Source organism: Astatotilapia calliptera, chromosome 10 (assembly GCF_964374335.1).
Source record: "Astatotilapia calliptera chromosome 10, fAstCal68.1, whole genome shotgun sequence".
NCBI classification, from domain to species: domain Eukaryota; kingdom Metazoa; phylum Chordata; class Actinopteri; order Cichliformes; family Cichlidae; genus Astatotilapia; species Astatotilapia calliptera.
The window spans coordinates 25,264,965-25,292,013 of record NC_137431.1 but is presented as its reverse complement, the minus strand read 5'-3'; the positions used below and the strand labels follow the sequence as shown (position 1 = coordinate 25,292,013).

Genomic DNA, 27,049 nt, shown 5'->3' with positions numbered 1-27,049 from the left:
ATGATATAAGATCACATAAACCTAACTAAACATAAAGTATGTAAGATTCTCAATGCAATAGAGTGTTTTAGTCTATTTATTATGCAATGAAAATATGGTAAACCAGTCTAAAAACAGAAAGAAAATAGCTATAAACAATAAATAATTTGTACCTGTAAAAGGTTAAGAAAAATGTTGGTTTTCTCTGTTAGGGTCACAATTTGTGATAAATACAAATCCCTATACAGTAGATTATGTAGGGACTGTATTTATAAGCAGTCTATGGGTCATCCATTTCTTTCCCATTTACATTACAACACTCTCCAGAATAAATATCAGCGATACAGACTCCCACAGCAAAAAGAGGGGAGAATACAAACAGGACTACGGCAAATATCAGGTGTCCACACACCCCACGGTAATGCTTAATTCAATGCTTACTTCCCTTCAGTATCCCTTCACCTTTCCCTCAGTTTCCTCGTTCCAGGTTTGCACTCTCACTGATTGGAGCTGACGTTCCAAGTTTGGGCTGAGATCTGACACAGGTTTGTACACCTGGTAATGGTCCCGGTTGAAGTACAGTCGGGGTAAAATGCACGTCTGTTTTTTTGTGTGGTTGACTTGATGTATCTGAGGGGGTTATTGAACAATGGGCACCCAAAGAAAGAACTTCCTGGCCTGAATGCGATGCCTCGGATAATCCTGGGCAAGCTGCCTCAGCGCAGGACAAGTTGTCTGTTCCTGATTCAAGTGGCATCTGACGTGGCCTGGAGCAGGAATGTGTGGGGAGGATTATTAGCTTGTGAGATTGTTGAGAAGGAAGAGGAAAAAAAAATCAAACAATGCTTTTATGATTATAAAAAACCCTTAAATACAAAATGACAACAACAAAACCGAGTTTGTGCATGTGATTATACTGTTCACAGAACCCATGGTATATTTAGATAATATACCATACCATACTAAAATAAAGCACTGGTTCTGACACAGTTATCATCCTAAATAATATATTATTAAGGAGAACAGAAATAATACAATCACTAACACTATTTAACTTACTTTAAATAATATACTGTATATAGACAGGCAGTTAGCTGTCTGTTGTCTTAACTCAGTCTGGGTCAGTACAGGATGTTACACGTTGTTCTGCCTAAGAAACTGATGCCAACAGTCTTCCTTTACCATGATTTAAGGATACAAGACAATAGGGGAGGCGATTCGGTATTACTGGGAACTTTTACCCTGTCTTATCTCCTTTTACACCTCAACCCAGTCACAACAAAACATCAGCAGTTAACAAGATGTGTAGGCTATTCCAGTCATGGGGAAATGCTTTTTGATATTCTATAAAAGAGATCATTCCTGTTAAAGAGCTGGACAGCTCATGAATTCAACAACAGTGAGGTGTGTCTTTTGATTGTACAAAAACACAACTTTATGTACAATCAGGAGCACAATCGAGAGTGACAGGGTGTCTGTGAGCAGGTTAATGAAATAATATACAGGGCTTTGTTAGATCATTAAGGAAATGCAATACCTGATATTCATAGTACAAAGAAAAATGTAAAGGCAGGGCATGTAAGTGCATACACATGTTTGTGAAATAGTAGCGCAGCCACATGAAGGTAAGAGGAAATATTCTGTGTCAGCTTGATTTGTGAGCTCATGATGAGATGTTGCAGATGAAATGGGGAAATTTTCTTCTTTCACTGGAAACTTTGATGTAATCTTTGATACCATTTTTGAAGCTCACATCAAACACCGACGAACTTCTTCACAAAGAAACCTTTGTTTTTGCTCGACCCAGAGGGATTTTCTTACTCTCTGTCTTTAACCCTCAAATCCACACCATTAAATCTATTGAAGAGTTTACTTTAAGACAGACACTATCTACAGCTAAAAAGGAAGATAGAGCAAATACACACATACAAAATGTGTATGTGATGAAACCGATAAAGGGCAGAAGCCTTGACTTATAATGATGGTTCATATGACTGGTCACCTGACATATTCTTCAGTTTTTGGGATATAGTTTTTTTCTCCTGATGCTGTCATGTGTGCCAGAGAGGAGAAAAGCACGTTTCTTATTTGTTTCTCTGCTTGCAATGTCACCTGTTTTGAGTTTAACCCTCAAGAGACAGACTGGGATAATTTATGACCCCAGCAAGTAACAATGGATGAACCAAAACACCCTGACTATTATTACTGATGTCTACACTGTAATTTTCTGTTAATCAAAGTCTTGCAGAGTCACCAGTCCGTCTGTGCTTTAGTGTTAAATAACAATGTGCTGTAATATAGATAAAAACCTATATTACTGAAGAACATCTGCTGTGTGAGAGCAATAAGAAATTAGTAACAGGTACATTTCTACCTCTATTTCTCTCCCTACTTTCTTCTCTCTCTCTCTGACACACTGCTGAAATCCAATAAAGGCAAAATGCAATATGTACATACACTGTGGTAATATATTGAAATGTAGGAGGGAATAGTTCCTGGAAACCTGAGTAAGCAGAAATCTGAATCACTTTCTGTATTCGCAGAGCTTAAAGCTTAAGAATTTTCCCCCTCACAGAGCTGAAATGTGCACACTCCTGAAGCACTTCCAATTTAATTTAAAATGTTCAGAGCACAGCTACGGTATGTTCAACCTGAAGCCCTTCTTATCAATCGACCAAATGTATGAATTTGAAAAATGATCTTGAAATGAAGTATCAAATTCAATCACAGGACATTTTAGCACATAAAGCCCATGGGTTTTCTCAGAGCACGAGCACTGATTTAAGAATATTCGCCACAGCCGACTCTCACCCGTACAAGATGGAAAGATGGAGAGTTACAAGATTCTAAAAGTAATTAGTTACTTGAAAAGTAACTATTGTGTGAAGTGTTTAACCCTCTGGGGTCCAGGTTATAATTGGCCATTTTTCACTACTTTTGATGTTTCCTTTACATTTAACCTTTAAAATCGATTTACTTTGCCTTGTTTGGTATCATCCTGTTCAGCACAACCTCACGTGCCTGAATTTGCAGTTATGTTTTCATTTTGACATATTGTATTAACACAATTCATCTAAAATCAGACAAAAAACATAAAATCCAAGTAGAAAAAGTTATTTCTGTAACAACCACAAACATGTTTATTGAATCATATTTCATAACTTTCATAACTTTAAATGCAGTTAAATGCAATTGTCAATTTTAAAATCCAATGCACAAGTTTTGCAAACAACAAAGTTATTTGCAGCCATTTACCTTTTACCCTTTTTTAAATAACCATTTCAAACTATTTACAGAACAATCAAATTATTTGTGTCACTCCAAAAAAATAATTTCTGTCCACTATAAAGGAGAACATCACAGCCTGGTACCTGCAGGTCTGACAGCATCAGGTGTATCACTCCTGTTTCTACCTGGAGACAGCAGTAGCCTCATTGTTCTGACACACAACACAAAACTATCCACAACACTACACACTAACAACACAAGACAACACATATACCGCGAAAGCCTAATTACACAATGGTTGCCTGAACCTATTCTTGTTAAATGATGAAAAACTCAAAGGCACGTTTCAGCAGTGGATGAAAATATGGGCTATTGATTCTAAAAACAGAAATCGCAAAAAGGTTCAACATTTACTAAAACCGCAATTCAATCATCTGAGAATCTTTACTCATTAAATTATAACAGTTAGATGAATTTATATGCAGTGATTTACTGATCAATGATCAAAGGGGAGATTTATGCCACAAAGAAGATTGGCATGAAAAGTAGGTGGCATTGGATCTCCTATAACCTGTTGAGCTAAGCTGTCTTTCCAGCTCCAAAGTTATTTGATTGCAAATGTATTTTGAAAATCTCGCCATACATTTTTCAATGTCAGCAGTGCGAAAACCTGCACTGATCTGACCTAATTTCTTCCTCATCCTGATTCCTGACCTTGGAAGGGAGAGAAAAATATTTTTGTTTTGTTTTTGTTTGTCTTCTTGTTTTATTTAATTCCTTGTAGGATATGGATCCAACAAGTAAAGTATGCATATTATGCACACACACAAACACACATGCAGCTATTACCCATTACTTGTATTCTTGAATAAAGACATTGATCTGACACATTTAAAATGCAGCCAATTGTTTTTATTGTTATATTATTAAGAAAAAAGAAGGGGGGGGGGGGGTGTTGAAAGGAGTAAAGGGATAGAGGAGAGAACACCCCAACAATCCCCTCTGAGCAAGCACTAGGCGACAGTGGATAGGAAAAACTCCCTTTAAAAGAAGAAACCTATGACAGAACCAGGCTCTAGAGGGGGCAGTCAACTGTCGGGACTGGTTGGGGTGAGTGTGAAAACGGAGAGAGAGGGGAGGGAGATGGGAGAGGTGTTAGGAGTTAAAGGGAGAGGGGGGAGACGAGGTGACATCGGCAGTAGTGAAAGAAGGAGTGTTCTTCCTCCAGAAGAAGCGGAAGCGTTTTTTCTTTTTTTCCAGCTGCTTTTCCACGAGCACCTTTTTCTCGAGGATGAGGATTTTCAACTCCTCGGTTGTTTCTGTGTTTTGCTTCTGCAGCTTATTGCATTTTTTCTCCACTTCTTCTATTTCGGCTTGTTTTTCTTCCAACCTTTCTTTCAGCACTTTAGATGTTGCCTCCTGTTTTTGCAGTTTTTCATTTTCTCCTTCCAGCTCAGATGCTTTGAACTTCATTTTGTTGTAAAGTTCTTGCAGATTTTGGTTTTTCTTCTCAAACTCCTGGAGAAGAAGTTTTTCTTCTCTCTGCTTAATGACCAGCTGCTCTTTCTCTTGGAGGATTTCTTTATTTTGTCGCAGAGCTTCATCAAGCTTTCCTTGCAAGCTTTCATTTTGTTGCTTGATGCTCTGAAGCTTCGAATCCATTTGTTTTTGTTTGATCTCTTGTTCCCTTTTCTCTTGGAGAAGCTTCTCATTTGCTTGCTCTGTGCGATCAAGCCTTTTTTTGTCAACACTGTACATGAGCTCCATGTCTCTGAGATTGCTGTGCAGCCCTCTCTTCTTCATGCCATCTTGTATCTTTTCTTGGACAAGTTTTTTATTTCGTCGCATGGCTTCATCAAGCTTTCCTTGCAAGCTTTCATTGTGTTGCTCGATGCTCTGAAGCTTGCGATCCATTTGTTTTTGTTTGATCTCTTGTTCCCTTTTCTCTTGAAGAAGCTTCTCATTTGCTTGCTCTGTGCGATCAAGCCTTTTTTTGTCAACACTGTACATTAGCTCCATGTCTCGGAGATTGCTCTGCAGCCCTCTCTTCTTCATGCCATCTTGTATCTTTTCTTGGACAAGTTTTTTATTTTGTCGCAGGGCTTCATCAAGCTTTCCTTGGAGTTCCTGGTTCTTTTTGTCCATGTCTTGGAGATCCTGTTGTTTCTCCTCAATAATAGCTTCCTGTTTTTGAAGCTGGTATGATAACTTCTTTAGTTGAGCGCTCTTTCTCTCATTTTCCTCCATCAAGAACTTCATCTTCTCTGTGTTTGTGAGTGCTTCATCCTCCATTTCTTCCAAACGTTTTTCCTCTAGTTCTACTTGGTCACACCAAGGAAGAGAGGAGAGGGAAGGGTCTAGTGGCTCATCCCAGGGAAGAGCGTAGGGGTCAACTTCTTGTCCCTTTGGATCTTTTGTTTGAGACATGTTGGGTCTGGATACAGTTACTATTGCAAAGGATCCAAATATTTCAAAAGGTTTTTCTGGCGAACGGTTCAATGCTGCACACATCAATGCTGCGAGAAACGGACTAAAAGTCGTTGCTCTTCACCCCTATTTATAGGTTTTAAGGATCAAAGGATCAAAGGATCGGAATGGTGGTAAGATTCTACATGTGTGTGATGTCATAATTCTGTAAGGCAATGAGGTTGTCACATAACATTTGTGGAGGAGGGCATTTTTCAACTTGGACAAATTATCAGTAAAGTTTCAATCTCTTTTATTTTCCCCCAAAAACGTGTTGTCGCAATAATGTTTTCTACAGTCATTGGTGTCAACAGATCAGTTTAAAGTTGGGTGTTACTCTGCCCAGGGTGCTACCATAGAAGAAAAATGTGGACCAATAGTACTTTAATGATTTCCGCGGATCATTTCCGTGTAAATCTTAGCATTGCGCTAGCTGTCAAGCGAAAAGTTTAGCGCCGTACAGCCATATTAAAAAGGTTTAAACTGACTCAGATCATAGTGAGTATTTGAAAAAACATTTATTTACTTTGAAACCTATGATGTGGAAAAGTTAGCAAGCGTAATTTTTCCCATTTTGTTATACACGTGTGCTTAAATCCGGGAAATGTTAATCTTTTCTAAGATCCATGGGTTTATCCAACAAGCAGCTAAGTCACCATTATATCTCGGATTCTGTGCGCAACATCTTAATGCAAGAAAACCTAAAACAAAGCAAAGGAAACAAAAACAAAACAAAAAACACAGATGCACTTTTAAGCTCTCTCTGCGTTCACTGCCTCTCAAGTGTCAGACTTCCTAACTTTAGCTGATGCTAACCAACATTAGCGCTTACGGTTGGTATGTAAACACAACTGTCAGCCCTTCACTTTTGGTGCCGACAACATTTTGAGCATTTTCGACAGTGTGTGAAATGGTCGTCATTGGCATTACATGCCAGTAGTGTTCGCTAACTGACTTTACCAGGGATTATATTTATTACAACGTGTGGAAGTGATCGACAAGTATGCTTATGAAAGTGAGTGGTAGGTGTTAGTGGGACTTTACCCTGCACCCATGTGCAGAAGCTTGGCACATAATCTCTAAAGGCATTGAAGCTAATCACAGTGGCATCGGCGTAACTTAGTGCTGAACATCCAGTTCATGGCAAGTCTGCCGTGAACTGGAAACTGGAACACCACTGTCACTTTTCACAGTGAAGCCAGTTTTACATCAACATGTACTGAGAGTGGGTGACCAAAATTAACACCTTCAAACTCAACTGAACTTTGCAGCTGCCCACATGGTCAGATGAGATAAAGAACTATTTGGCCACAATGATAAGAGGTATGTTTGTAGGAGTAAATGTGAGGCTTTCAAACCTAGCATCATTCTCTGAGGTTGTTTTGCTGCCAGTGCACAAAGTGGATGGAATAATGAAGAAGGAGGTCTACCTCAAAATTCTTCAACTTCACATCAAATCAGTAGTTAGATGGGTAAGTGTTGAGTGTTCCAACAGAACAGCAACCACAAACAGAAAACCAAAAACTAGTTTTGGAATGGCTAAAGCAGGCTAAAATTAAGCTTCTGGAAGAGTCTTCCCTAAGCTTTGACCTTAATCCTGCCTCGAATTTGTGGACTATGCCAGGAAACCAACCAGTTTAAATGAACTTTACGAATTCTGCTAAGAAGAGTGTTCAGAAATCTGGCAGACAGAAGCTTGTTGATGAGGTGCAACTTGCACATTTAACCAAATATTCGCAGAGGTGTATATTTATATTTATAACTTTGACCCTGTGCACATTAGTTTCTTAGTTTCTCAGTTTCTTAGTGCATTTCTTGTGGCATTACCAATAAGTTTGATGTGTCTCATGGCCCTCTTCCTACTGAAAAAACAAAAGTTGTATCCAAGATGGCCGACTTCTAAATGGCCACCATGGTCGCCACCCATCTTGAGAAGTATGCCCCCTCACTAGGGCTGGGCGATATGACCCAAAATTCATATCTCGATATTTTTTAGCTGGATGGCGATATAAGATGTATATCTCGATATTTTTTTTTTAAAGCCATAAGTTAAGAACAAAAAGAGTTCTTAGTCACACTGTGTCCCAGATGTCACACGGGCACTTTTATTTACATACAGCGTAGATGTACATGAAGAAATTACTTAAAAATAAATTATCAGCATTTATTAAATAATCATGGTCCATAAATAAAAGAAAACAATGTTGTTTTTGTGCATAACAAAAAGCTCACAATTGTGCAGTCAAATTGTAAACTAAAAGACGCTGAGCATAATAACAAAGAGACAGATTTCACTGCTCACCACGTCTCTGAACAGGTGCCATTTGTGGTCCTTATACACACACAGTACGGTAATATTACGTTGAAGCACAGTACGTATCACTCCGCGAAGCTCCTCGGTAGCCGTAATCCTCCGACAATCCATCAAGCGGTGCAGCTCCGTAGCTTAGCAAAGTCATATTAAAACATTTTTTGACAGATTGCTGAGCGCTGTGTACCACATAAAATCGGTTCGCGGTCAGTAAGCACAACCAGAATTCATACATAAGGCGCGCTGTCGAGTTTTGAGAAAATGAAAGGATTTTAGGCCGTGCAGCTCCTCCGGGCTGCATGTCGTTAGCGCGGTTAGCTCGTTAGCGTGGTTAGCTCGCTAACACGTTGACGCCGTCCAGCCCCACGCACGGGACGATCCGCGGTAACTCGCTAACGGAGATTTTCCGCTTTCATCTTGTCATTGCCTGCAGGTGAAGCTATGGGGGAGGCGAGGCCGAGTAACGTTTCGTAGAGACAAAAGTGGACGAAAGAGAGGCAAACCTGCGGCTCCACAAGTATAATTATAACGTAACATAGACTATATCGATATAAACGATATTGTCACATCTTATATCGCGTATGAAAATATATCGATATTTTTAAAAAACTCGATATATCGCCCAGCCCTACCCCTCACATATACTAATGTGCCACAAACAGGACCAACCATTCCCCTTTTATTACGATGTATCCATATAAATGGCCCACCCTGTACAATATAGAAATGTAGTTGAATGACAAGAAATAAAACGCCACCAGTGTCAGTGATCATTTACACCTTTCCCCAGATTGAAGGCAATCAAATATTTGTCCAACCAACAGTTCAAACCTCCCAAAATGGTTACTTAAAAATTAAAATTAAAATGTTTTTAAATATTTAAAAAAAATTTGAATACAATGAGACCACTTACATCTATTCATCAAACAGAACACTGAGTTGCACATCAGACTCAGTTTGCAATTTTCTTTTAGACATCTTTGTTTCCAAGAATAAAGCAAATGTAAGAATTACTTACAAGCTTAAAGCTACAGATTTACCTTTAATTTAATGTATAAGTAATAAAAAAGTGCAGATAAAAAAACTGTTGCAAAGGAACTTTCTACTGTAAAAAAAAAAAAGAGGGCATCATTCCATTGAAACAACAGAGATTACAAAGACATTTTAAGTTCTATTCTAAGAACATTTCTAAGAAACTTCTACAAAAGTTTTGTCCTCACATAGAGACACAGTTTCCTTGTTGTGAAAGAAAGAAAAAAATCTGATCAACAAGAAGTGACTCAAAACATAAGAAAACACTATAAGAAGAAGACTTACGGTGTGTTCACACCGAACGCGATGGACGCGAATAAAACGCCCCAAACGCCCCTAATTTGACGCGTGTACATTCGTGTCTCAACGCGTGTCCAAGAAAAATCCATCGCGCGTCAAAATATGATATTTTGACGCGCGTGAACCGGAAATGTGGGAGGAATGTGGGAGGGAGTTGTGCCAGACCTGGTTTTGCAAGATGGCAGCTATCGAGCTAGCGCTTGAAGAGAGAGTCTCCCTTCTCTATGTACTGTGGAGAGCAGAGCAGCAGCGTAAAAGACGTCCTCGCCGTACCTGGGTCCATCAAGTCCTCCAGGCGCGTGAGCAGTTTGGTGAGTTTCACCATTTGCTCCAGGAGCTGCGCCTGGATGACGGCAGATTCCAGCGATATCATCGTCTGTCACCCGGCCAGTTTGAGGACCTGCTTTCCCGCGTCGGTCCCAGAATCGCCCGCCTAGACACCAATTACAGGCGCTCAATCCCACCTGCAGAGCGCCTGTCCGTCTGCCTGAGGTTAGTAAAAGTGGTCAATACGGTAGTCCTTTATTGATACCTGTGCTAATATATGCTAAACCATCCATTTATACACTGCTAACATGGATGTGCTATGCTAACAGTGAATGCTATCGGCGTTTACTGATGGCATAGCACATCCATGTTAGCAGTGTATCATGTATACACTGCTAACATGGATGTGCTATAACAGTGAATGCTGTCGGCGTGTATAAACTATCGTTTATACACTGCTAACATGGATGTGCTATGCTAACAGTGAATGCTCTCGGTGTTTACCGATAGCAAACTGGTACTGTTTATAATATTTCTAGTGATACTCAGATGGTCTCATCAAGTCCCGATTTAATTCGATTTATGCTGTTATCAGTGGTTGAATGATAGCATGGCTGTGGTGTCATAGGTATGCTCTCGGTGTTTGCTGATATCAAACTGGTATTAGGACCACTGTGGGTTAATCTTTGTAGTGATACACACTCCTTTTGTTTATTTATACCTGGTTTAATTTCTGGGATAGTTGAATATTTGTATATAATCGCTGCAGACTGTTTTAGATTATATCAAATATATATCATGTAATTATCCTTATAATTACAAAATGTTTTATGTAAGATTTATGTTTTGGAATTTGGAATTTTGGAATTTCAATAATGTATTTTGTAACTGCAGTACACATAATACACATTTTAAACAATTTTGTCCAGGTTCCTTGCCACCGGGGACTCCTTCAGGACCATCGCGTTCAGTTTTCGAGTCGGTGTGTCCATGGTGAGCCAGATCATCCCCCAGGTAGCGACGGCCATCTGGGACTGTCTAGTGGACGATTTCATGGCTGTGCCTTCAACTGAAGACTGGCGGTCCATCGCAGAGGGATTCCAGGAGCGCTGGAACTTCCCCCTCTGTTGTGGAGCTCTGGATGGGAAGCACGTCCAGACGAAGGCACCCCCCAACTCAGGATCCATGTTCCACAACTACAAGGGAACTTTCTCCATTGTTCTCCTTGCGGTTGTGGATGCAGAGCATCGCTTCCGTGTCATTGATGTTTCCAAATTTAGCACAGCTGTGCTGTTGTCAAAAACTAATTTATGAATTTGGAATTTCACGAATTCTCGTGTCTGAGGCGGCATGCTCTCCAGAGCAGGAACAAGGCCGAGGAGGAAATGCTCTGTTGCAGACGGGCGTGGCTTCTTTAGGGACTCCAGGATAGCCAGCTCCACCGCCGATGGACCATCCTGGGACCCTTCCCTCGACCGCCTTCGAGCTCTCCTCCTCTGTGGGCCTGTAAAAAACAGAACAAAACACCACAAAGAAATGAGAAGGCTGCTACTAGATTGTCATTTTCAAAATTGAAAAAAACCAGGATATGAACAGATTGGTTGTAGATATTTAGTAAAGGTGATCACAAGGGAATCCAAGCAAGTAAAAAGCTATCAGTGCTTGATGTTCATACCTGTGGGTGCAGCAGCAGGAGCTGAGGGACCAGGGACTGGGGAGTCAGGAGAAGCAACAGGGGATGACTCTGCTGCATGATAACTTGACTCTATCAAGACAATATTAAATGTTAACAGGTTGAAGACAATAGTCATAGAGAATATTATATTATTATATACTTATTATTATATACAGTGGTCTCCCATTTATTGCAGCACATGAACAGTAGTCACAGTTCTCACAAGTTGATTCTCAAAGTGCAAACCTTTGTCGATTTTAAAACGTAAAAGTATTATGCCGCGCTTTTTCTCCGTCTGTGGCGCCACTTTTGTGCGCCTTTTTTGCTCCCGGTGCAGGTGTCTATTTCCGAATGAGGGTCATAGTTATGAGTGTTTTTGTGCTGTTTTTTTCTATTTGAAGTGATGGTTATCAAAACCAAACATGATAAGTTTGGCAAGCGCAGGAGACACGACACGGAGGAGATTTGTCATTTGGGCTGCAGAATGCAATGCGCATTGTTGAAAGCTGTACGGTGCAATAAAAAAAATCAGCGAAAAGACGAGGCAGTGACGGATGAACAGCGGGACTACTTTATACTGTTTATTAATAAACAAAATATATTCCTGTATGACAACACGCATAAATTAACTGCCTACATTAATTAATTGTAAACATACCTTCTGACTGACACTCCCCTGCTGCCTCTTCGGGCTGTCCCTGGTCCTCGGGGGAGAAGTTCTCCACGGTCCGCACCATATTACCGCTGGTCTCCCGCGGGGTGAGGAAGGGGTCCAGAAACCCCATGACCGCGAAGAACTTCCATCTCCTCCCCGATCCTGCTGCAGACCCACTCCTCTTCTCCTTCTCTGACCTCTTCTCCTTATTATAGGTGTCCCTGAGGCTCTTCCACTTTCTCCTGCAGATGTCCTCTGAATAAATGCATTATCTGGTTAGCGGAAAGGTATTTGTACAACAGTGGGAAAATCGCGGGACAGTAGGCGCGCTTGCTAGCTTTTGCACAGCTTCATCGGGTCAGTCTGAAAATTAAAAAGAAGAAGGAATGAACTTACCAGGTTGCCCGATCTCCTCACTTATGTGTCTCCAAGCTAGGTCCTTTTTATTCCTGTCTCGGTAGAAATAGGAGCTGGCATCGTATAGCTCGGGGTGGTTAGCCACGGCGCTGATCAGCTTTTCCTCCATACTGAATGAAGAATGAAGGGCTTTGGCTGGATCTGCCCCTTTGACCTAGGTCAGAGCCACGTCACCAGGCTCCTGATTGGTTGTCGCGGCGCGATTTGACGCTGGAGTTCAGATTTTTCCAACTCGAGCGGTAGACGCGAAACGCGCGTATGCACAAAGTGCAACACAAAAACTCACGCGCGTGGTTTTATTCGCGCGTCAAACGCGCCAGACGCGCTACACTGACGCGCGTTTCTCGCGTTTTCGCGACGCAAATCTGCTTCCGAATTTTCGCGGGACCCGCAATCGCGCGTCATCGCGCCTTTCCATTGACTTTACATGTAAACCTGACGCTCTATTCGCGTCCATCGCGTTCGGTGTGAACACACCGTAAGACAGGGCCTGTAGCTGTTAAACCATGCTGCACTTTCTTGACTAAAAAAGCACAAACGTTGGTTTAATAATGGACACTGGACTGGTCCACACTGGACATTCTGGACTTTGTTTACACTAATTCGATTAGATGCGTGGTCATCAAATCGAATCACTTCATCACTAAATCACTTTAAGCATATTTGCACTGCACAAGACACTTACAAATGTGGATTGCACAACACTGGACATTATATTTCTTAATTTCCACTTAATACTGTACAGCTGCTGTTATTGTATATATATATATTTATATTTCTTCATACATTCTTATATATTTCTATACTGTGTATTTGTGTATTTTGTTGTACAGTTATTTTATTTTCAACTTTAATTTATATATTTTATCTTATTCTTTCCCAGTTAAATTTACCCTTCATTCTAATTTGTTGTTGTACAGTTATTTCATTTTTAACTTTAATCTTTATATTTTATTTTATTCCTTCCTAGTTAAATTGACCCTTTTTAATTTTCATATTTATTTCCTATTTTATTCATAGTCTTTATTTTCTTTAGGTCACGAGCAGTTGTGTAAGCATTTCACTGCATATCATACTGTGTATGACTGTGTATGTGACAAATAAAATTTGAATTTGAATTTAAATTTGATTTAATGCAAGAAAATTACAATAGAATCACACAACTGTCTTATTGAAGTTACAAGACAAAACTGAACATTTTCTATTTATGGATCAGCTGCATATCTGGCCTTAAGTCTCAAAATCACAAAAGTAATCAAGCATGGCTGTAACTTTTGAGTGGTATCATTCATACTGAAGTATGTATTCTGAAGGGTTTTCAAATGAGATACTGATCTCCTGAGATCCAACCCAACCATAGAAATGGGCAGTGCATAAGAAAAGTCAAGAAGAGGGTAAAGGAAGGGTGGGGCAGATGGAGATGAGTGTCAGGTGGAAAAGAGGAAGACCAGTGAGAAGATTCATAGATGTAGTGTAGAAGCATGCTGGATAGGGTGAGATAGAAGCAGATGATCCACTGTGGTGACCCATAAAGGCACCTGCTAGAAGAAGAAGAAATCGTTGGTATAATTTTGGCAAACATATTAAAAATGGACTAAAATGCATGGTAGTTGTTCAAAATTATCTACTTTAAAGTATTTGAGGTGATACAGCTCATAGCACGTTTTGGACTTTGGCAGCTGAACATTTTATCCATTTTGCTCCGACATTGTTCTTCCGCTTTTGCGTCACCTTTTTCTAGCCAACAGTCTTGTTAATGTTTCTGAAAGTGAAGGCTATTTATAGTAGGTGTCTGTGAGTGTGGGGGTGTATACAAGCCATGGGGATGTGTCCTTCACCACTGCTGTGAACAATGCTCTGTGCCAGACTCACAAACACTTATTTGCAAGAGGGAACTCAGTTAGTGTGGAGAACAGTATACATGCATATAGACTAACACATAAGCACACGGCACATGTGCATGAAAACACACAGGGAAACAAAATCACACTGCAAAGTCAAAGAGAAGAAGGAGCTTTGCAATTGCAGCCTCTATTTTTTTTGTAACTTCAAAGGAAACTCACATCATTGGATGTTATTTGGAAACTAAAAGACTTGTAAAATAAAGTAAGTACACTAAAACTGGGCTACTGTTAACAGATATGAATTTTTAATTGTGTACCTGAAACAGTGGCTTTGACTTCTTGGTTGATTTTAAATATGGAAAATGTAAAAATGTAGCAGTATCACAAGTTAGCTAACAGCCAGTGATAAAGAGGTAAGACAAGCTGCAAGTGATGTCGAGGGTTCATGGATAAGTGGTATACAGTGTGGGAAATTTTTTTTTGATTGCCTGCTGAATTTGTAAGTTTGCTCATGTACAAAGAAATGAACAGTCTTAGTTTTACCGTACTTTCATTTTAATGGAGAGAGACAGAATATCTACCCAAAATCCTGAAAACACGTTACATGAAAGTTATTAATTGAGGTGCACGTCACTGAGTGTTTCATTGAAACAACCCAGAAACAATACGTGTGGATCCTACGAGGTAGAGAGGCGGAGTAATTAGTAAGGTTGTGTGAAGTGATGCAGAAGTATCCACATGGCAGCCATGAAAAAAACTGGTCAAATTCTCCAAAAAATGCATTTCAGTGCTTTCTTTATTACCTTACCAATACATAGGATACACTGGACCATCTTTTATGGAAGCAGAGATGTCTTTGCACAACAGACCATTCAGAAAAATGTCAAAGGTAATTTTTACATAACCAGTTAATAGAATCAGCGTCTTCTGAAGTTGTCACCTTGTAATAAGAGCATTTTTTTTAAAACTCTAGAAATAAAGATTAAGATTTAAGTTTAAAATGATGAAGTTCATTACACTATATATAATTTATGTCCTCAGTTTGAAAGCTGCTGTATAGCAGACTTTGGGATTATCATTCATAAATTTTATCTCTGTCACAGAAAGCCTTAAGAAAGGCAAAACTCCAATTCCACCCAGTTCCATCAGTAATGAAGTAATATTTTTCACCAGTGGTTCTTTTGTATAAGAGCTCCATGAAACATTCTCTCCACCCCAGGGAAGAGGGTAACACTACCTGGGTCTGGGTGCAGTTTCCCCCTCCAGGGGCAAGGGTACCTAGACCTGGGGCTTAGAGTACGCTTGGGGAGTGTGATTGTGTGTACAGTGTCTATTTATGTCTGTCTCCAGGTTGGGTGAGTGTTGAGTATTTGCATATGAGAGCACGAGGGTGGGAATGGATGTTTGTATCTGTGTGTGCCTGTTTGTCTGTGTCTATATGTCAGGTCGGGTATCAGACACCACATCTCAGGCCCTCCAAGGTATGGAGGCTATCTCCCCCCACCATTCCCCTGCCAGTGGCAGATGCCCTCAGACATCGGTGCATTGGTGGTTCTTTGTGTCTGGGCATGGGCGTCCAGGTACCTACCGGCTCACTCCTGGTGGCTGCTTGTCGGGGCCTGGAGCCTGGGGCTCGCTCGGGCCCCTTCGGGGGGTGGGGTGCCCTCGGACTCTCGGCCTGGGGCTCGGTCACTCTGGCACAGCTCACGGGCACGTCACTGCAACCCCCCACCCCCTGGCTTCTGCTTCGCGGCTGCTGAGTGATCCCTCATCTGTGGCTCTCCTCAGCTCTTTCTGGGATAGTGGCGTGGCTGCCCCTCTGTTGTTCTTCCTTGGTCTCTTGTGCTCTGGGGGCCTCTGGATGTCTGGAGTCTTGATCTCCTCCATACCTGCTTCATGCTCTGGAGGACAGGGCTGTGGCTCCCCCACACCCTCTAGCAGATCATTACATGAAGGAACCTTTTAAAAACAAGTGCATTCATGCTCACAGGTGTACACACGGGTGCTCACACACACAAACTACACCCTTTTTGGCTCCTACCTCAAAGCACACTGTGTGCTGTCGATCTTACGTGCTGCACAATAATGTTTAATATTTAGTATTTACTGTTATATTCCCATAGATCATCGTAATGGTGTTGTTTATTATATTGCTCTTTTTTTCTGCTTGTTTTCTCTTTTTTCTTTCTCAACAGGTGATCCAGATGATCGATATACGGTATGTATTTTTTCTCTGCTTATTTTGTTGGTTTTTTGCCCTTTATCACCATTCCTCTTCCCCGCTGTTTTTCTTTCCCTCTTTCTTTCTCCCCTTTTCGTTTCCCCAGTTAAGTCTGTCCCGTATTTAGCAGGTTAAAATAAAATAAATAATAAAAGGCGAATCAAATAGACCAATACGGCAAGGCTGGGTTGGTCGATGTGGTAAAGTAAATCCGTTGGGCATCTTTCTTTGCCTTTAGACAATAATTCTGATGGCAAAAGAGCCAAACGGGACAGTCAAAAAAAAAAAAAAAGGATCTCCATGAAACAAAATTTTTGGAACACCTTAGGTAAAATACTTAAAGTAGAGTATGTCTATAGGCTTTGAGTTTTCCAGATCGTGGTCGTTTTAAATGCTTAAGTTTAAGGCAACTGGACTTTTTTTTAAACAATATTTGTTTAAACAGCACTTACAAAATTATAGCAATCACAAAACTGCACAATTACTTTAATGTGAACAGAGCAGCACAAGAATCAAAGACAAAGTTTACACTGAACAAAGCACTGAAATCCCAAAATAAACAGATATCTTAATATTTCACTTCAGGATCATCTGAGGATCATCTTCAGTTCAGAGCAGAGGGGATACAGCTTCAAGAACCAAAAAAAGAAGTCCAAAAGCCTTCAGCTCCAGCGTTACAGACCGTATAAGGTATGCTTTTTGTTGTCTCTTCTCAGGACATTTCACACCCATGTCAACAAATTACACATTATTAAAGGAGCCTCATGTAAGTGCAGTTGAATTCTCTGAACACAGTTCTCTTTTTCTGACTTGTTATTATTTCCCCTTAATATCTTTATTTAACTACATGGTGTTTTCTATTAGCTTCAATGAAAAATTAATTACAAAAGAGATCTTTCTTTCTTTCTTTCTTTCTTTCTTTCCCAGATAACCTTAAACTAAATCAACAAATCCAAATCAACCTTATAGCCCCTGACCCCCGAGAAAAATGTACTATAAAGCATAATTAATCTGGAGTAATAATGAATCTTTGTAAATATCCAATAAGCATGATTTACTAAAGAGCCATATGTAGATATAGATGTGTTCACAGGTCAAACATAAGTACAAATAATAGGTTGGACTGCAAGTACAGTGCAAGTAAATATAAGTTTTTGGTAAGTTCTGCTTTGAAGATGACAGATATTTGTAGTTGTGAAAATATGAAAAATATGAAAAAAAATTTTTTTTGGAGGAGGTGTATGTATACACTGTCATGGGGCTTGATGTATTATTATAAGTCAAGTTGTTTTATCAACTTACAGTGTCTTAATATGACAGTTTCTTAATAGGCCCAATAGCATATTAAAAAACCCCACTACTGTTAAGCCAGATTAAGAACACCAGCAGAGGGCAGTACAGGAAGGCAGCTGAGGGTCACAAGCTCTTCTAAATCTTTTTTTTTTTTTTTTTGCTGTAACTGGAGAAAACAGAAAGGCTCAGATTTTTACAATCTGATATCCTACTTATTATCAATAATAATGACTGGACAGTTTGTCTATAAGATCTCCTGCCTTTTCCCTTTACTTTGTCATCTGGTGCCAATGGTGCTTAAAGGTTAATAAAAAATCCTGTAATATTTGTTAAGATTGTATCAGTTAGATAAGATAAGGTTCAATGGAAATTTAAAAGGCTATCTGATATGCTTCTTCTGCTGGTTTACAACAATTGCACTTATTCATTATTAAATAGGGTCGTGATTTTAGAATTTAATAAGATTGATTGATTGAATCTTTATTTTGAACATGTTGAAAAGTATAAAAAAAAAAATAGAATTAAAAGAGACAAATGAACAAAGCAAACAAAAGGAAAACGAGCAACCACAACTCCAAATAACGTCCATGTTCAAAAAGGAGCAGGAAGAAGCATAAGCTTATTTAATCCCACCCCTTTTCCACTATCTAGTATCAATAGACTACAGAAATACCTCCTTGCAATTACATTATATGTTATGTGTAATTTTTAAAAAAAAAAATATATACACATATATGTTTCTATCTATCCATACATACGTATATACACACATACGCACATATACACATTTTCAATAACCCCATTAACACCTCAAGGATACACAGCCTACAATTATTTATATATATATGTATGTATATGTATGTATGTATATATATATATATATATGTATGTATGTATATGTATGTATGTATATATATGTATGTATGTATATGTATGTATATATATATATATATATATATATATATATATATATATATATATATATATGTATGTATGTATGTATATATATATATATATATATATATATATATATATATATGTATGTATATATATATATATATATATATATATATACATATATATATATATATATATATATATATATATATATATATATATATATGTATGTATGTATATATATATATATATATATATATATATATATATATACATATATATATATATATGTATGTATGTATATATATATGTATGTATGTATATATGTATATATATATATATATATATATATATATATATATGTATGTATATATGTGTATATATGTATGTATATATGTGTATATATATATATAGTGGTGGTAGACAAACAGAAGAAGACGGCCGTAGTGATCGATGTAGCGGTTCTGAATGACAGCAATATCAGGAAGAAGGAACACGAGAAGCTGGAGAAATACCAAGGGCTCAGAGAAGAGCTCGAGAGGATGTGGAGGGTGAAGGTAAAGGTGGTCCCCGTGGTAATCGGAGCACTAGGTGCGGTGACTCCCAAGCTAGGCGAGTGGCTCCAGCAGATCCCGGGAACAACATCGGAGATCTCTGTCCAGAAGAGCGCAGTCCTGGGAACAGCTAAGATACTGCGCAGGACCCTCAAGCTCCCAGGCCTCTGGTAGAGGACCCGAGCTTGAAGGATAAACCGCCCGCAGGGGCGTGCTGGGTGTTATATATATATATATATATATATATATATATATATATATATATATATATATATATATATATATATACATACCCATACCAACAAACCCGTGCATGCGCACACACATGAAAATATTAGACAAGAACACCCTATCAAATCTCTACCTTTTCCCTGTACCCTGTAAAAACCACATCCTTAAACCGCTTTTTAAACTGCGCCATGCTTGGACATTGCTTCATATCTTTACTTAGTCTGTTCCACAGCTTCACTCCACACACAGAGATGCAAAAACTTTTTAATGTTGTACGGATACGAGGATGTTTTAAATTTAATTCCCCCCTCAAATTGTATCCCCGTTCCCTTTTAGAAAACATTTTTAGAATATTGTCAGGAAGCAGGTTATTTATTGCTTTATATATAATTTGTGCTGTGAGAAAATGAACCAGATCTGTGAATTTTAGAATTTTTGATTTTAAGAATAGTGGATTTGTATGATCTCTGTAACCAGTTTTATGGATTATCCTTATGGCCCTTTTTTGTAATATAAAGCTTGATGATAGCGAACATTTGTAAGTATTGCCCCAAACCTCTGCACAGTAATTCAAATACGGTGCAATCAGGGAACAATAGAGAATGTGGAGTGATTTGTGGTCCAGAATGTGTTTTACTTTACTCAAGATTGAGACACTTCTTGAAATTTTGTTATGTATATGATTTATATGAGACTTCCAGTTTAATTTATCATCTATAATCACACCAAGAAACTTATGTTCAAGTACTCTTTCAATTTCCACACCATCTACATGAATCTGCACTTCAAATTCAAATTCAAATTCAAATTTTATTTGTCACGTACACAGTCATACACAGTACGATATGTAGTGAAATGCTTGGACAACTGCTCGTGACCTAAAGAAAACAAAAAAGGAAAAGGCTATGAATAAGATAGGAAATAAATATGAAAAATTAAAAAGGGTAAATTTAACTAGGAAGGAATAAAATATAAATTAAGGTTAAAAATGAAATAACTGTACAACCCAAATTAGAATGAAGGGTAAATTTAACTGGGAAGAATAAGATAAAATATATAAATTAAAGTTGAAAATAAAATAACTGTACAACAAAATACACAATATAGAACTATATAAGAATGTATGAAGAAATCTAAATATAAATAAATATATACACAATAACAGCAGCTGTACAAGTATTAACTGGAAATGAAGAATATAGTGACCAGTGTTGTGCAAAAACAATGTCCAGAAAGTCCAGTGTGTGTGTGTAAGAACCATATGTGTGGGTCAGTACTGTGTGGTGGTGTGATTGAGAGACCGTATCGCCTGCGGGAAGAAGCTCCTCCTCAGTCTCTCTGTGTTGGTCTTCAGGGAGCGGAATCGCTTTCCTGACCTCAACAGAGAGAACAGTCTGTTGTTGGGATGGCTGAGGTCCTTCACGATCTTCCTGGCCTTGGTCCAGCACCGCCTGCTGTAGATTGAGTGCAGGTCAGGGAGCTCGGAGCGGATGGTGCGCTCAGCTGACCGCACAACCCTCTGTAGAGCTCGTCTGTCCTGCATGGTGCTGTTCCCGAACCAGGTTAAGATGTTTCCCGCCAGGATGCTCTCTATGGTGCATGAGTAAAAGTTCCTGAGCACCTTGGAGGGCAGTTGGAAGTCTCTCAAGCGTCTGAGGTGGTAGAGACGCTGACGGGCCTTTTTCACCACGGTGTTGATGTGACAGGACCATGACAGGTCCTGCGTGATGTGAACTCCGAGGTATTTGAAGCTGTCCACTCTCTCCACTGGGCACTCGTTGATGACGGGGGTCTGGTAGTTCCTCTCCTGCTTAGTGCTGAAGTCCACTATCAGCTCCTTTGTCTTACTGACGTTTAGAAGGAGGTTGTTCCTCTGGCACCAGTTCTCCAGATTCCTAATCTCCTTCACGTAGGCCGTCTCGTTGTTATCAGAGATCAGGCCCACCACGACGGTGTCGTCAGCAAACTTGATGATGGTGGTGGAGCTGGTAGTTGCCACACAGTCATATGTGTACAAAGAGTACAGCAGGGGGCTCAGAACACACCCCTGGGGGGCTCCAGTGCTGAGAGTGGTGGAGGCTGAGACATGTCCGCCCATCCTTACTGCCTGTGGTCTGTCAGTTAGGAAGTTGGAGATCCACTGACACATAGATGAGCTGAGTCCCAGATGCTCCAGCTTGGTGGTGAGTGTGGAGGGAATTATGGTATTAAATGCAGAGCTGTAGTCTATGAAGAGCATTTTAACATAATTCCCCCTTCTAGTGTCCAAGTGAGTGAGTGATGTGTGGAGGAGATGAGAGATGGCATCGTCTGTGGAACGATTTGGACGGTAAGCGAACTGTAGTGGGTCCAGTGTGTCTGGTAGTGAAGAAATGATGAAGTCTCTGACCAGGCGTTCAAAGCACTTCATCACTACTGAGGTGAGAGCTACAGGGCGATAGTCATTGAGAGAAGCAGGGTGGGGTTTCTTCGGGACAGGAACAATGATGGACTCTTTGAAGCATGTGGGGATCACCGACTGAGATAAAGAGATGTTGAATATCTCAGTGAACACAGGAGCTAGCTGGTATGCGCAGTCTCTTAGGATACGACCTGGGATGCCGTCTGGTCCTGCTGCTTTCCTGGTGTTTACTCTCTTGAAGGCTCTCCTTACTTCATGCTCGGAGATGACGAGAACGTTTCCGGTGCTGGCAGTATCTTCCTGTCTGCAGCCGTTAGCGCCGCTAACACTAGCATTGTTGGAGACCTTAGCTGCAGCCTCGAAGCGAGCATAGAAAGTGTTCAGCTCGTCTGCCAAAGTAACGGCCGCGTTCGTCATACCGGTTGTTGGTGCTTTATAGTCCGTTATTGTCCTTAGTCCCCGCCACAGGCTCCTAGAGTCACTCTGTTGGAGTTGTGACTCTAGTTTCCTCCCGTAGCGCTGCTTCGCCTCTTTCACCGCCCTCCGCACGTTATATGACGCGGCTTTGTACGGGTCCATGTCCCCCGTCATGAGTCCCGTGTTGTAGGCAGCGGTGCGGGATCTCAGAGCGTCGCGGATGGTTTTATCCACCCACGGCTTCTGGTTGGGAAACGTTGTGATAGTCTTTGTCTCCACGGTATCATCCGCTAGTTTCCCGATGAATCCCACAACCGCTTCCGTAAACACGTTGACGTCATCGTCGGAGCTGTTTCTGAACATGCCCCAGTCTGCGTCATCGAGTGCGTCCTGTAACGCGGCCACCGATTGATCCGTCCAGCGCGCGACCTTCCTCTGAACCGGAACTTCCTGTTTCAGCCTTTGTTTGTATTTTGGCATGAGGAAGATGGCGGCGTGATCAGATTTGCCAAACGGAGGGCGGGATTGTGCCTTGTAGCCGTCCTTGACCGTAGTGTAGCAGTGGTCCAGTGTCCTTTCACCCCTGGTGGGGCAGGTGATGTGTTGATAAAAGTTCGGCGCTGCGCGTTTGAGGTTGGCGCTATTAAAGTCCCCCGTCACAATAAGCGCAGCGTCCCGGTGTTGTGTCTGGTGCTGTGTGAGTGCCTCATGCAGCTCGCATAAGGCGGTGTTCACCATTAAACACACGCCGCCTCCCCTTGACTTCCCCGAGTCCCGTGTCCTGTCCATGCGGTGAACCGAGAAGAACTCGGCCGGCTGGATGGCGTGGTCCGGCACCGCTGGGTTCAGCCATGTCTCGGTGAAGCAGAGGAGATTGCAGTCCCGAATGTCTCTCTGGAACTTTATCCTGGCCCTGAGGTCGTCAAGCTTGTTCTCCAGTGACTGGACGTTGGCGAGCAGGATGCTAGGCAGAGGTATGCGGTGTGCACGAGCTCTCAGCCTGTTCCTGACGCCGGCTCGCTTCCCTCTAGGCCGCCGCCGCTTCCCTTTGTTCTCCCTCGAGATCTCACTCGGCCAGCTCGGATCCGGAGTTAAAAACTTCGAATTGTGAGTACATTGTATACCAATAGAAACAAGAGTGTCACTGTCATACCTAATGTACCCAATGGTGATGATTTTGCCGATTTAGAAACGCTGAAAACTAACTTAAAAAACAAAGACAAAGAAAAAGTGGTCGGAGCAGTCGTGACGGCAGCCGACCTCACCGGCGCCATCTTAAAAAAGGGACTTGTGCATTTCTAAGGGAATTCCCAAATAAGATAATTTTAGTTTTACTTAGATTTAGCGATAGTTTGTTCCTGTTAAACCATTTTTTAATTTTGCACATTTCTGAAGTAATTGTATCCAGCAGCTCCTTTAGATTCCCCCCAGAACAAAAAATATTTGTGTCATCTGCAAATAATACTAATTTTAATATATCAGATGCCTTACAAATATCATTTATATAAATAATAAATAATTTTGGACCCAGTACAGAGCCTTGTGGAACACCACAAGCAATGTCCAAGCATGATGAGGAATGGACACCCAGCTTCACAAATTGTTTCCGGTCACTTAAATAATTTTTCACCCATTGCAGTACAACCCCCCTAATCCCATACCGTTCCAGTTTATTAATTAATATGTCATGATTGATTGTGTCGAATGCTTTCTTGAGATCCAGAAATACTCCAGCTGCATACTGTTTCTGATCTATAGCATTTGTAATCTCCTCAATTGATTCGATTAATGCCAGAGATGTTGATCTTTTTGATCTGAATCCATATTGACTGTCAGAGAGTAATTTATATTTATCTAAGAATTTGTCTAATCGTTTATTAAACAGGTTTTCTAGGATTTTGGAGAATTGTGGTAGTAAAGAAACAGGCCTGTAATTTGTGAAGTGGCGTCTATCCCCGGTTTTATACAGCGGCACAACTTTAGCTATTTTCATTTTGTTTGGCACTTTTCCCGTCTGAAATGATAAGTTGCAAATATATGTTAGAGGTCCTACAATTCCTTCAATGACCTTCTTGACGATTTTCATGTCAATATCATTACAATTAGTAGATGTTTTATATTTACACATGTGTACAATGTCAATTATTTCTTTTTCCTCCACTGATGTGAGGAACATTGAGTTAGGGTTCCTATCAATCAGGTTTTCACTACATTCTACTGATGGCAGTGACTCAGGAATTTGTTCTGCCAGTTTTGGTCCAATATTTACAAAATAATGATTAAAGCTGTTGACCTTATCAGCAGTGTTTTCCATAATATTGCCATTATCGATAAAGTATTGTGGATAACTTTGTTGTCCAGAATTATTTTTAATGATACCGTTTAAAACATCCCATATTCCTTTCATATTATGTTTATTGTTGTTCAATATTTTACTATAATACTCCTTTCTACATACACGTATAATATTGGTCAACTTATTTTTGTATTTTTTATATTTATTTTCAGCATCTTTTGTTCTTTGTTTTAGGTATTCCCTATAGAGTGTATTTTTCTTTTTACATGCATTTTGTAAACCCTTAGTGAGCCATGGTCTATCTGAATATTTGTGCTTTCTGTTGTATTTTATTGTTGGACAGTTTTTATCGTACAACTCCATGAATATTCTTAAAAATATGCCATATGCAATATCAATATCAGCTTCTTTGTACACATTGTCCCAGTCCTGATTTAATAGATCGTTCTTAAATGCAGTCATAGTTTCTTCTGTCCTTACACGTCTGTATCTCAGTTGTTCTTCATGCTGATTTTTCTTATAATTAGTGTCATAAACTGCAAAAACTGGTAGGTGATCACTGATGTCATTAATTAATATTCCGCTCACAATGTTGTTTTCCATATTGTTAGTGAAAATATTGTCAAGTAAGGTGGCACAATGTGGTGTAATTCTGCTAGGCCTGGTTATTTTAGGATGTAAACTCAAACTGTACATAGTGTTTAGGAATTCGTCGGTCATTTTATGCTTTTTTGGATTCAACAGGTCAATATTAAAATCACCACAGATAAACATAACTTTTTGATTTGTTTTAGAGAATATTTCCTCTATGAAGTCATTAAATACTTGAATACTAGAGCCAGGTGTTCTATATATACAGCTAATTATTACATTTTTTTCTTTTTCCTTATAAATTTCAATTGTTATACATTCTAGTAAATTATCAATTACAGTTGTCATACTTTCTACCACCTTGTAGTTTAGGTTTTTATCCACATACACAGCTACTCCCCCTCCACTCTTGTTCCTTCTATTTACAAAATTCACTTCATATCCCTCCAGTCCAAAGTCCATTCCTTTCTCCGCATTGATCCATGTTTCAGAAATGGCAATAATTCCAAATGGATTTGTCAACTCATTTAGATATTCCTTTATATTGTTGAAGTTGGCATACAGACTTCTGCTATTAAAATGGATTATTGATAATTTATTTTCCGTGTTGATGGTGTGCTTAAACTGTTCATCAGTGAAGTAGCAGCAGTTACAGCTGATGTTGTAGAAGAAATTATTTTCCGGGTCTATATCCTTTTCTAAGTCTAGAACATTATGGTCTGTGTATCGAAATGTTCTCAGTTCCAGATTATCATAAAGAGAATTCCAATGAGTTATGTTGATATTGTTGCCGGATGCAGATGAAGTTCTTTTGGACTGTGCCATGTGTTGTGTTGTGTGTCACGTCACATGTGTATTCATACCTCCAGAGTAAGTTGACCTCAGTATTTGTCCAGCTCTTCCATATTTCTGATGACCAACACTTTGGCTTGTTCCGGTGTTCCATTGAGTTTAATGAATACTTTGCAGTTGGTGGTCCATGTATTTTGAATTTTTCCCTGTTTCTTCAAGTAACGTGCTTTCCTGGCAATGTCCGCATTTCTTTTTATCAGATGTTCGTTCATGAAGACATCGGATCCTTTCAGTTTCTTTCCTTGTTTTAACAGTGCTGTTTTCTGTTTGCAAATCTCACAATGATGGCTGGTTTGTCACTGTCATTTTTTCGGGGTAGAGGGTGGCAAGCCTCAATGTTGTTATATTCCACTTCCACACCTTTGGACCGTAGAAAGGTAACCACTTGATGCTCCGTGGAGTTGACATCTTCCTCTCCTGGCCCTCCTACATTGTCAGTGGCGACCGCCCGGGCGTATGACCGGGGTTTGATGCGAAGCCCCGTGATGATAACATCGTTCATCCGGGTGTACTGCTCCAAATCCGCCACTCTGTTCTCCAGGTACGCCAGCCGCCGATCCTTCTCGGCGTTCTGGATGCGGAGAGCCTCAACTTCCTCGACCAGGTCCAGGATGGCTTTCTGCTGCAGTTTGACAGTAGAAATCTCCTCTGTCATAAACTCCAGCGACTTCTTAATATCGTCTCCTTCCTCGGCTGACAGAACTTTTTTCGGGCCCATGCTGAGAGACGCTCTCGTAGCTTTGCCGTGACGACCGGCTAGCTAGTTGATGCTAGCGTCCTTCCTCTCACTCACCGCTACGGTTCAAAAACATCAACTTATGAGTTTTCGAGAGGTCGCAAATGACGAGCCACCACAGGTTTAGTGCGCTGATCTTCAAAAAAGTCTCGAAAGTTAGAAAGACGTCAAATAGGTGTTGTAAAAATGCTTTATATCTTTCTAGTGCCGAGAGCTCGAAAAAACACTCCTCTTCATGCCGCCATGTTTGGCGATCATTAAGTTAATTTAAAAAAATAAACAAAAAAGGTTTATGTAATTTATGTATTTATTTGGTTTTACTGTCATGTTCATGATGTCAGTACAAGCAAGTGAAAATAGTAACCCACGCATCCATCCATCCATCT

At 40.0% G+C, this 27,049-nt stretch overlaps 2 protein-coding genes across 2 annotated transcripts; one reads left to right on the top strand and one right to left on the bottom strand.

Annotated features, from left to right (window-relative positions):
- Positions 1–9,367: 9,367 nt before the first annotated feature.
- On the top strand, positions 9,368–13,448 carry LOC145431457 (uncharacterized). Its single transcript, XM_080307269.1, has 2 exons — positions 9,368–9,808; positions 10,513–13,448. The coding sequence occupies exons 1-2, from the start codon at positions 9,447–9,449 to the stop codon at positions 10,895–10,897; spliced, it is 747 nt and encodes a 248-aa protein (XP_080163395.1). The 5' UTR covers positions 9,368–9,446; the 3' UTR covers positions 10,898–13,448.
- LOC113030722 (uncharacterized) lies at positions 11,239–26,645 on the bottom strand. Its single transcript, XM_026182403.2, has 4 exons — positions 26,208–26,645; positions 12,310–12,484; positions 11,917–12,168; positions 11,239–11,348 (listed from the first exon to the last, which is right to left on the bottom strand). Exons 1-4 carry the CDS (start codon positions 26,643–26,645, stop codon positions 11,239–11,241), a joined length of 975 nt encoding a protein of 324 aa, XP_026038188.2.
- Positions 26,646–27,049: the final 404 nt, after the last annotated feature.

What these genes read in the sequence shown, in the direction of transcription:
- LOC145431457 (XM_080307269.1), top strand. Translation starts at nt 9,447, where the DNA reads ATGTGGGAGGAATGTGGGAGGGAGTTGTGCCAGACCTGGTTTTGCAAG. An exon ending in CGCCTGTCCGTCTGCCTGAG is followed by an intron (nt 9,809 to 10,512) that starts GTTAGTAAAAGT and finishes AATTTTGTCCAG; the next exon opens with GTTCCTTGCCACCGGGGACT.
- LOC113030722 (XM_026182403.2), bottom strand. Translation starts at nt 26,645, where the DNA reads ATGGGCCCGAAAAAAGTTCTGTCAGCCGAGGAAGGAGACGATATTAAG. An exon ending in GTGACAAACCAGCCATCATT is followed by an intron (nt 12,485 to 26,207) that starts GTGAGATTTGCA and finishes GCTCTGACCTAG; the next exon opens with GTCAAAGGGGCAGATCCAGC. An exon ending in AGGGGAGTGTCAGTCAGAAG is followed by an intron (nt 11,349 to 11,916) that starts GTATGTTTACAA and finishes TTGTCTTGATAG; the next exon opens with AGTCAAGTTATCATGCAGCA.